Source organism: Betta splendens, chromosome 1 (assembly GCF_900634795.4).
Source record: "Betta splendens chromosome 1, fBetSpl5.4, whole genome shotgun sequence".
Classification (NCBI taxonomy): Eukaryota; Metazoa; Chordata; class Actinopteri; order Anabantiformes; family Osphronemidae; genus Betta; species Betta splendens.
Window position 1 is genome coordinate 16,378,426 of NC_040881.3, and position 11,237 is coordinate 16,389,662.

An 11,237-nucleotide genomic window follows, 5' to 3' on the forward strand; every position below is an offset into this window, starting at 1 on the left:
TGACTCAACTCCGGAAACATGCACACACAATTCTCCTTAATCAGGGCACAATTCAGACAGGATGCAGTTTAGAAAGTGCACTGAATGAATAAACACTGTGTACATGCATACACACAGAGAGTGTCTGAGTTAGTTTCTCCTGTAGTATAATTATTCCCACATTGCAGCAGTCTTGAGTCTTGAGCAGACTTCGCTTAATTTATCACTCTGAATGCTTCTTTAACTTTAACAACCTCTGCAAGCCAGGAACAACAGCTCCAGGGCTGGAGACTGATGGGTGACACACTGGGGTAAGAGGATTTGGCCTGATTGTGCTGATGTTAAAGTGTGCACACCTGCTAATTATATTTAGAGGAATGACTGTTGGCTTGTGCACACTCATGGAAAGCATCCAGTCTGAGCGTTGCCTGTGAAGCAAAGCAGATGTTAATTTCAGACTAATAGACTTGGCTTGTTGCTGCCAGCCATGCATGAATGATTAAAAACAATTCTATTGTTCCAAAGTTTCTATTTTACAAGTTCAAACTGAGGTTATGGATGTTTTATGATCTGTCACATATATTTATGCAAGATATTGTTTTTTTCAAGTTCCCACAATCCTTCACTGCCATTTGTTTAATTGCCTTCCTTCACCAAATTAACAACATATGTAGATAGGGCATTTTAGTTTCAATTGCCTGTTGTGTATGCAGTGTTTCCAACTGCAGCTGTTTAGACATGTGATCAGCCTGCATATTGTGTGGACAAGGAGTGACTGAAATTGTGTATCAACACCCAAATTTTCAAAATTTAGCTGTTGGTCGCCTCCATTTTAGGTGATGCTTCCCTTGCCATTCATCCAGCGCCCCAGTCTGGTCATAATTATATCAGTTACTGCAGATTCTTTTTTTTCCAAAGGGGCACTTCACCAGTATACTTTCATATAATGTGTGTAGTGCATCTTTACTGTAATTAGCTGCTGCGATGATAATATAGAACAGCTTACAATTTTACCAGCCTGCTAAATGTATCACTGTCCAAATCGCTAAACAACTAGTTATGCTACCACCTAGTGGTCACTACCACAGAAAAGTCAGGTGTCAAACCTGCTGCAGAGTTGTGGAGTCTGAGCTGCTTTTATCAGGATTCGTGTTTACTGTTTATTTTTTTACAGTTCGTAGTGATGCATTTTTTGTGGGTGTCAAAAATGTTATTAATAAAACAAGACTAAGCACAGAACTTGAGGTTTAACACTTTATTCATGAAATGCTGGCTGAATGGGATCATGTGCTAACCCTTTAGTAAAATAAGATAAATAGAATTATTATTATTATTGTAGTTGAGTGAAATGTACTATACAAAATGGAAAGTAAATTAACGTTATTTGTCTGTAGTTTGTCAAAATTGGGACATACTGGTGCAAAGAATCTTGACAGATCTGTTTATGTTCGTCATCTAAGTGTCTTACTGTAGCATGATCACACAAATACAGGTCACATACCAGAGTGTTTTGTAGACTACATGATCCATTAAAGATATGTAAAAATAAATGCAAATTGCATGTTATTCTTTAATAAATGGCTGACTCGGTAGTAAATTACAATGCAATCACCTTTTTATTGGTATTGTATTTTATAATAGTGTATAGGTGTCTCTCTGTTAATACATATGTGCCTGTGTGTATGTAGGTAGGCATTTTACATTCAAGTTCAGTTTCAGTGCAGCGATGAACAAACATTTGGTGACATCTCATTTTCTCTTTCTTCCTAGATAAAAGAAAGAGCTAAAGAGGAGACGCACCACTGGCCAGCTCTCCAGTTTACCATTCATAACTGTTTCATCTTATCTCTCTGAGTGCTCCATTCACTTCTCTCCTCCTTCATCTCCTCTGTTCGTGTCTTGCTTTGATGCTCAGGTCTGAATAAAGTCTTTATCTGCTTGTCATTTTTAATGAAGTAAATATGATTCTGTTCAGGTTGAATGTCACTGGAGGAGGAACCGAGTGGTCTCCCTGAGGTCCTCCCCAGTGGTGCCAGTCGAACCAGCTACTAGAGAGAAGCAGGTGCAATCATTAGTCAGTCTAGGTCCAGCTTCTCAGGGCGAATCAGTCCAATTATCCAATTTATCCAGATTCATCTGCCGCCATTTGACTTGACTTACAGCAAGTAAGAACAAATGTTACTAAACTTGCGAGGTAACAACACAATGTAATCATGAACATGTACAAAGCAATACCTGAGTCAACTGGTTCTTGAACAGTGTTGTACGTTTCCTTGAATGATAACTACACAGAATTTGATAACTTTTTAATGAATCTACTTCTGACTAATTTGAAATCTTTTATAAAATCTCTAGGTAGTTTAAAAGTTTAAAATTAGAAACTTGTAACAAAAGATATAATGTAATATATATGAATAAAGTAATCAAGTCGATTACTGCACGGGTCAGATTGATTTAGGGACAGTTTATCAGACTGGCCTGACACCTATAAACTCTGTACCTTCTGCTGTAGAGTGTGTTCACTTCTGTGCCAATAATTGTTTATTCGGTTTGGTCGCATTCACTCCTCAGTGGTAAAACAGGTCTTTTGTGGATGATCAGTCCTCAAACCAATTAAATAAGTGCATGCACTATGCATTTACTGTAAGGTCACCTGAAGGTGAGCGTCTTGTTGCACTGCTACAGGTCTGACGGGTCACAGATGCTGATGTCACACAGAGGGCAGACGAAAGCTGTGCACTCGCCCTTCCCAAGTTAGCAAGGTCTTACTTTAAGCGGTTGGATGGTAGATGAATATTCAAACAAACAACCTGCTGTTAGTTCATCATTAACACAAACATTACGTTTTGTCTCACTGAGTTTGGAATGTTTGTTTACAGCATCACCGATCCAAATTGTCACAAGTCCAAACTGAAAGCTGCAGAGATAAACATGGTGTCGGGCTGCTTTTCAGTGATCCAGTTGTGCCAAGAAAGCTCAAAAAGACTGGTTGACTCATCAGAAAAAGAGCCTTTATTCGAAGGACTCCTGTCAGGTGCCCAGAGGATAAAATATTTTGGAGCATCGGGGGGGTGCATTCATGCTTTCGTCGGTGAAGCAGCAGCGGTAAGGATCCTGGTGATTCTTGGTTAACAATCAAGGTGAGTGGCTTTATCCCAATCTTCCAGAGAAACAGTTCTGTCTGTGTAATCAAAGGGTGCTCAGGCTGGTTGCTGCTGATTGGGAAAAGGCCTCAAGGGGACTGCTGAAATACACCCTGTTAGTCTGGTGGTGCGTGCATGTGTCTCTGTGCACCCTGAAGTGCATGTGAGTGTCTGCAGGTCAGGTTATATAGCAGCTGAACACAATACATTCAGTCCAGGTTTACCCGTGTGTGTGTGTGTGTGTGTGTGTGTGTGTGTGTGTGTGTGTGTGTGTGTGTGTGTGCGCGCAAACCTGAGCATGCGCACAATGACATCAGACCAGGATCCAGTTTAAATCAGTCTCACTGTATTGGGCATAGATTACTCCATTAATCCAAGAGTCCTTTGTGTCGCCTCCCCACACAGACCAGGGACTGAGGGAAGCAGGAGGCTCAGAGAAAAGGGTTGTGGCTGTGCGTGTGTGTCTGCGACTGAGTGCGGGCTGCTGGCCTAGGACAAAGTGGAATCAGGGGCTGCGGTAGGTTGGACGGTAGGTCTAGGAGTCCAGCAGGAGGTTGTGTGAGGGACGAAGGGAGGGTGGGTGTCTGGTGAGGCAGAGGGAGCGGCAGGGACGGGCTGTAGGACAGCATGTGGGGCGGCAGCGGGGAAGTGGAGGAAGGTCGCATCTGGTTGAGGGTGAGACGAGGCTGGTCGCAGTGGAAGGGGTTGGTGGGAGACGGAGCGCTCAAACCTGAGGAGCAAAAGCCCTCGTTTGTCGCTGGCTTTAACAATATTACAGGCAGTTAACACAGCATGTAAGCCCCTACTGCTTCTTACCTGAGAGGAAGGGGTTGTTGTGCATTTTGCTGGGGGGGTTGGTGGGTATCAGAGCGTCTAGATTCACCAGCGAGGCCCCTGTAGGTCCCAGAAAGGCCTCCGGGGTCCGGCACACGCGGGCGGGCGGGGCGCTCAGCGGTGGCGCCAGGTGGGACAGGTCGAACATCTCGGGGCTAGTGGACTCTCGCCCGTTTACCTGGGGTTTCACTGGCTCCGTCCCAAACACATCGGCCTTAGATTCGGGTCCAGAAAATGGGTCCGATTCTGTCTTTATGCCAAACACTTCTGCATCTGTAGCAGGAACAAAAAAAAAAGTGTGTATGTTTACACACACCAGCAGCCCCGTGGGTTTGTGCGTCTCGCCCAACTCCCTTGAAGTTGCAGATTAGAGTTGGTGAGGTCCAAACCTGTGGTACTGTGTGTCTGTTGTTTGTGCAGTCTGGTACAGTGTATGTCTGGCTGTCTGGGCCCGTAGCACTACCTGTGGGGCTGGCAGGCTGAGGAGACGACACCTGCGGAACATCCTGTTTAGGCTTCTCCATGTCCTGTGCCATGAATAGATCTGCCACTTCACAACCTGCATAGGAAAATGAGGACTGATCAGGACACACTCAGAGGAACACAACAGTAAACACCATGTGTGTGTGTGAGGTACCTGTTGTGGGGTCCGTCGGACTGTCCCATTCATGGTTGACAGGACTGGAGGAGACAGGCACTGGTTCCCAGGGATCTGTGTGTGGTTTGGTACATGGAGCCCAAGGGTTGGATGTGTTGGGGGGCTGAGGGGTCGCCCATGGGCTGCCAACCACAGGCGTGCTGGAGTGGACGGCTGTTAGGACGCACAAGGAGCACAAAAACACATACGTGAGAAAACAGAGTAAAGCTCCAAAAGCATCAATCAGCCCCTTTGTGAGGTAGCCACCCACCGACAGCATCCCACGTGTCAGAGTTCATATCACTGTTGGTCTGAACTGAGTTCCAGGGGTCGGTAGAGGAAGGCGGGGGCTCAGATGAGGATCCAAATATGTCGACGAGGTCCAACATGGCTGACTAGATGGAGGAAAAAAATATAAACTGTCAAATGTTGCCAGCTGTTGTTGAAATGCTTCCAAACCTTTTGTGCTCAGAGTGACAACTTCTGTGATGTAATTAAGGCAGATTTTCTTTTTACGTTATAATTTTCAAATGTATTTCATCTAATTTTGACTAAGTAGACACCAATTTAACTGTCTGAATATTTGAAATGCAATTAAGATAAGTTACTCTGGAAATTTGGTTGGAATGAATAATTCATCCCCAATCACCATTTGACTCGATTAAACACATCTACAACATTTTGCCCATCTGCAAATTTGGTCTCTGTCTCTAATCAGAGCTCTCAATACTAAAACCCTACATCTTGTGTGGTTTTGGTTCAGCCATTCTTTATTTGTTTAATTTTTTTGTAAATAACTATAATTAAAATTGTAAGTAATTTTTTTTTTTTGCTACAAGAGGGAACAAAAACGGAGTCAGACTACATATAATTCCTTGTTCCTGTTGTCCTGTGCAGACTTGGCAATTGAAGCTGATTCTGATTCTGATTGAGTTAGAATATATTAATTTATCAATTATTTATCATTCCACTAAACTCAATAAACCCATGAAGCCAAATTACTTTGTTACACAAACTAAAGTGCTACAAACCTGATACTTCATGCAGATTGTTTCCATCCAGGTTCTATACAACACAATCTTTTTCCAAACAGACACATTTTAACCTTTCCTACTGTCCCATATCATTCAGCCAATCCTGGTACAGATGTACTATAGTTATTATAATACATAACACAGTCACAATGCAGTGAAAGGATCTTGAGCTGTTTGAAAAACAGGCTCTCAGCTCTATAAATTTGTCAGGCTGCATCTGGACTCCGCTGTTTAGATTTCCAGCTCACAGCAGTTTGCTTCTCAAGCTACGCCCTGTGCTGGACTTAAAGTGGCACAAACTGTACCTGATACTGTAGATTACCATGCAATGTGTGTGGGATATAATAGAATGTCAGACTTTTATGTTATGCTTTTATCAACCCTGTAACATGATCCTGGCCATGACAGTACAGTATCTCCCTGGAAAGCACCGGGTTCAGCTTGCAACACAGTCGGCAGTCTTAGAAAACTGAGTCCTTTATTCTTTTACTAATTTAGGAGCTTTCTTTTACTACGACTCTATAGAGCAAGTAGCAGATAATGAAATCAAAAGAAAAGTATGTGACCAATAACAAGCAGTAGCGCCCTTTCTGTAAAAGCCAGCAGGTGACTGTGTTTGGCACGGTGACAGGGCACGAGCACGGGAGCCGGTGTGTTACAAGATAAGGGGTCTGCTTTCAGGTAAATGTGATGCTGTGCTCAAGGTTAGACAAGACAGAGTCATTACTATTCAGCAGGCGGCTCTTTCTCCTCCCTCATTATGCTGATCTATGCCTTTCGGTGTCATTCCTGCAGTCCACGCCAGAAAACCTGCGCTTCACTCTCCAAATGCTTGCCAGCATCCGCCTACAGACAGGTCCCCACGCCTCTCCATGCATGTACTCATGCACGGTAGCCGCGGTCATTCATTACCGCACACAGTAGAAACTCACCTCTCGCGTGCCCGACTGGCTCTCTCTGCGGCTCTCATCCAGGGCCTTCTGCAACAGAGACTCGTCTCCTTGGCGACAGCGCTGCTCCTGCAGGGGCGGCATAGTGACATCATCGACATTACCGCCAGTAGCGGCGGAGAGCGCGGACACGCGCAAAGAAGTTCGTTCAATCAATCGAAGGCAGCTCTATTCGATTTTTTTGTGCTGCTAAAAAATGCTGAGGCTGGTTCAGAGTAAAGCATAATTTCAAACGTGTACAGTAGATTTTATATTGGAAGACATAGTTTGAAGAAAGTCAGAAGTATTTCACTTTCAAAAGGAGACACAAACAGCCAAACGCACAAACACACACACACTTAGGGTTGATAAATGTTGCCATATCGCTGTAGTGTCCTTTGGACACTACCTGCTCATGCTCCCTTTGACTAAGGCTAAAAGCAGCCTGTAGTTGTGTGTCCACATCCATCGCCATGGTAACAGTCGAAGGAAGGACTTGCTGCATGAAGGTGGGCGAACGCTCACAATGTTTGTAAAAACATTTGCATTACTGGAACCATCAACAAGCGATTCAAGCGTTGGGCTGGAGATGAGCACAGTGTGCATGGATCCGGCCGGAGCGAGTGCTTTTACCTTCTGGCTCTCCTCCCTGCTCATGGCTAATGCCAGCTGGAGCTGCAGCTCCTCCTCACCACTGGTCTGAGGTCGAGCCTGCTCCAAGTCTGAGGCGGCGTGCGGAGACGAGGACGAGGCTGCAGAGGGAAAAGTGTGGGAGCTTCAGGGAGGGAGGACTGCAGTGAGGAGAAACGGCCGATTGAGCCATAAGAAGAGTGTGGCTGATTTAAATATTGTCACACCTACGCTGCAGTATGGATGATGTGTCTGCTGGGACACGGCACTGACTGCGTTGCGTTAGCGCTGCGCTGAAAAGCCTGGATACAAGTGTTTATTTTGAACCCACAAACTCACAGTTGAAGGAGCAGGGAGAGCCCCTGGAGCGGCTGAACTCCTCCCCGTACAGCACGGCCATGCTGGGCTGACTGGTCCGCCTGCCAGGGTGGTAAGAAGGGGGGATACCGCCGTACACACCCCCGCCTCCCCCACTGCCTCCCCCGGCCATACGTTCCTTGGTCTTTAGGGCTTGACTCCTCTCCTGACGCAGCCTCTCCTCGTCCCGGAGGAGACACACCAGTTGCCTCGCTTTCTCTCTGACGTTGGCGCCCTGGTCTCTGCCATCACGGTCTATATACTGGAAGTCACGCAGCGTCTGAAGCACAGACACAAGACAGTTTCTCACTCATCTTGAACTTTGACTGCGAAGGTAAAACACCTCTAAATTCTCTCATTTTCACTGGCTGATTGCACTGGTCACAGTCACTGAATACTCATTGTTGCTGTAAATACGGATCTGCAGGAAGAGTAGTAGTTTCCAAGGAAACAACAAATAATGATCCAAATGAGCAAAAAAAATTAAAGCCTCTGGTCCTGAGACTCGTGGACCGGTACCTGAATGGTGAATGCGTTTTCCCGACACTGCTGGGCGACTCTCTCTGAACCCGTCTTCAGCAGGTAATCCAGTAGAGTCAGGGCCTGCAGGCACATGTTAATGCTACTACCGTACTAATGCCACAAAATCAGAATGTCATCACATCTCTGCTCTGCACACCTGAACTTATCAGTTTCACTGCATAGCATTTTGGCAAAGCCAAAGTGCACAGCAGACACAGACATGCTACCGCTAACAGTCACTGTGTAGCTCACCTTATACACATGTCTCCAGTTCTTGCCACTGTCGTTGAGGCGCTTCCACACCATGCCCATGACCTCTGCAAACGCCACCACGTTGAAGGTCAGGTCGGCGATCTCCGACATAAGGGATGAAGACGGGCCCCAAGGATCATTTGAGGTAGCCTCACGGACCTATATGTCACCAGAAGAGGAACCATGATGCCTTTCATGCTTCATGGGTCATGCACTGCACATTCTCATACAGTGCGATTGACATGACAACAAGACAAGTACATTGTTTTACAAGGTTACAATTTAGCACACAGATCCTTTACAATACCTTGATTTCTGCTTCTGAATAGTTGTGTACAATATTCTTCACCTGCCGCCGCAAGGCTGAGGTTGTCATGGTGACGGGTGATGGAGATGTGGAGGGACGTGGAAGTGGAATACAAACACTCAACGGGTGAACAAGGTGGATGACTGGGGCAATGACGTCTCCTCTTCTCTGTCAGGAGTTACAAAACACCGCTGTATGAAGGAGGTGAAGAAATAAAAGCCATGTGTTATTCTTGGCCAGTTATTAGACACTGGATATTCAGTCAACATTTGACATTTTAGCATTTTGTAACTGGCACTAATAAAATAATGTTAAATGGGTTAATTTTCTTATTTTTTAACCTTTTGGGATCCATGGAAATTAATCTTATGGAAGTGCTGTCATAGATTTATTTTACATTTAGAACAACATTGTGCTGATGTGTAATGTTCACTCAATATTTTTGTATAGAATTTGTGTAATAATACAGAGTCAAAATCAAACTATCAACATACTAACTAAAGTAGAAGAAGACTGAAGTCACATTATTACAAAATTATTGGTTTTCCGTGCTTAATGTAAGTTCAGTCACCCAAGCACCATCCTATTAAGAGGGTTCATCCTCTGGGCACCAAGAATATCTCTAGAACTACATGTAAGTGGGACAAAGTAAAGGCTCCTCTCATTCTCAGTTTTTTCTTTATATGTCTTAAAAACAACGGCTGATGACAGCTACTGAATGACTGGCCCACAGTTGGTGCATGCTCAGAAGGAAGTAGGTCACGCAAAAGCTCAGATGTCTGATGAATCTTCTTTGGAAGCTTATTAAATTCAGGCCAACACACATGCAGCTGTGTGTGCACACAGACACACAACCCATTTTCTCTTCTAAATTCATACTTCTGAGAGGACACAGGGGGATCAGTCATTAAAGGCTTGTATTACTTCTCATGTAGTCTGGAAACCCTCACAGGCACACAGCCTAACTCATCGCAGTGACCTCAGTAAGGTTTATTTTTCTTATGTTGAAACTACCATCATGGGAGGCTCATCCAGCTGGAAAGCAAACATCAGCAAAAGTGGAGAGGACATGAGATGCACACAGGAGGGACACACACAGAAAATAAGAAGGGTGAAACACAATGCATTAGTGTTAGAGGGAGAGAGAGAGCCTAAAGGGCATATGGAGGAAAATCAAGCTCAGCAGATTTAATCTGTATCACCTTTCTGCACACTCATCTACATAGAGTAAATACACGCACAACGGTTGGACCAAGCTGCTGCTGGCTACTGTGTGAGGCCTTATGAGGGAACAAGCGTGTGCTGCTGATTGGTCACTCATGCTATAATGTAGGCGTGTAGTCCTGTCAGCAGAAACAATAAGAAAAAGAAGGAAGAACTTTAGGAAGACATCCGGTGTTTGCTACTCACCTACCTTTTACCTTCATCATGGGCACAGAAAAATCCCCAGCATACCTGGACTCTCTACCTTCTCCTGCCTGCTGTAACTCTATTGTTGACTGCAAACACATTTCCGAAACAGTATTAGCTTCACAGTGTCTGAGAACGGCACAAAAGAGATGCAGGTACAAACTGTGAAGCTGCTCTGTGATTATAGATAATAATATAGAACCCACAATCTTGGTTTAAATATATATATAGGAACATTTTATAATTCATTAGTACAGGCTCTGAATGATCTACTGGTACAAGTAAGTTTGTTGTATGAGTTAAACAACTCTGGATGAGCAGTCGATTCACTAAGACAACATGGAGCAACTCAGAAACTGTCAGTCACGATGATCGGGTCTTTATGAGGATAGATTCGTTTTTTGAATACAAATCATTGAATAAAAAACTAATTTAATTAACCAATCAGCCTGCGTTTCCTATTATAACTCTCGAAGCGTAAGATTGCTGAAACAAAGAATAGACGTAAGGACGGCGTCCACGTTCTCCGCTGCGCATGCGTGCTGTGGGGACAGGTGTTGAGCATATTTAGGCAGTGGTCAAACTAGCGGGCGTCCATGATGGTGCTGAATAATGTAGTTACCTGGAGTGTCCACCTCCGCCCCCTCACGGTCTCCTTCACGCACACACGCCCCCTCTTGCGGCGGATGCGCTGTGCGCTTTGCCATGTGTAGGCCAACTACTGCTGGAGTTGTCTGTGTGTGCTGCGGCTCCGAGCTTACACATCCCCACTCAGAATGTGAGAACTACACCGCAGATGACCGGCAACTACATCTACGATCACGTCTTCTGTTTGCGGTTTACCTTTCGCCATCGCTCATCTGTCCCCTGCTGCAGCGAGCATCCTCGCCTCTCCCCTGTCCTCCTCAACGTCGATAATGTCCCCTCCGCTGGGATCGGCTAGGCAGCGTAACACGATTATCCGGCCCTCACATAAACGTGACAACCGTCAGAGAGAACTGGACACTTCGCGCCCGGGGGACCTTTTAAACGGGGATGTCAGCGTCTAGGTCCCGGCCCGACGTGGGATGAGAGCCGCTCGGCCAAGCGGTCAGCGGAGAAATCCGCATAGGACGAGGATAAAGCCGCGGCGCGCCGCTCGCTCTCCCTCCTCGTCTCCACGCGCACACCGGCAGAGCAGGCACGCACAGCGATCACAGGAGG

At 45.3% G+C, this 11,237-nt stretch overlaps 1 protein-coding gene across 5 annotated transcripts; it reads right to left on the reverse strand.

The window, feature by feature from the left end:
- Positions 1–1,572: 1,572 nt before the first annotated feature.
- Positions 1,573–11,201, reverse strand: epn3b (epsin 3b). 5 transcript variants are annotated; one of them, XM_029149262.3, is made up of 12 exons: positions 10,878–11,201; positions 8,625–8,815; positions 8,318–8,476; positions 8,063–8,146; positions 7,526–7,823; positions 7,190–7,308; positions 6,560–6,646; positions 4,865–4,988; positions 4,594–4,767; positions 4,420–4,515; positions 3,939–4,229; positions 1,573–3,852 (listed from the first exon to the last, which is right to left on the reverse strand). In XM_029149262.3, exons 2-12 carry the CDS (start codon positions 8,691–8,693, stop codon positions 3,554–3,556), a joined length of 1,800 nt encoding a protein of 599 aa, XP_029005095.1. In that variant the 5' UTR covers positions 8,694–8,815; positions 10,878–11,201; the 3' UTR covers positions 1,573–3,553. The 5 variants fall into 5 exon arrangements, with proteins under 5 accessions (XP_029005095.1, XP_055365587.1, XP_055365578.1 ...); XM_055509612.1 differs by having other exon boundaries at positions 10,657–11,201; XM_055509603.1 differs by having other exon boundaries at positions 10,039–11,201.
- Positions 11,202–11,237: the final 36 nt, after the last annotated feature.

Coding starts and splice junctions, on each gene's coding strand:
- epn3b (XM_029149262.3), bottom strand. CDS start 8,693: ATGACAACCTCAGCCTTGCGGCGGCAGGTGAAGAATATTGTACACAAC. Junction 7,824..8,062: donor AAAACGCATTCACCATTCAG/GTACCGGTCCAC, acceptor TCTGTGCTTCAG/ACGCTGCGTGACTTCCAGTA. Junction 4,516..4,593: donor TCCGACGGACCCCACAACAG/GTACCTCACACA, acceptor TTTCCTATGCAG/GTTGTGAAGTGGCAGATCTA.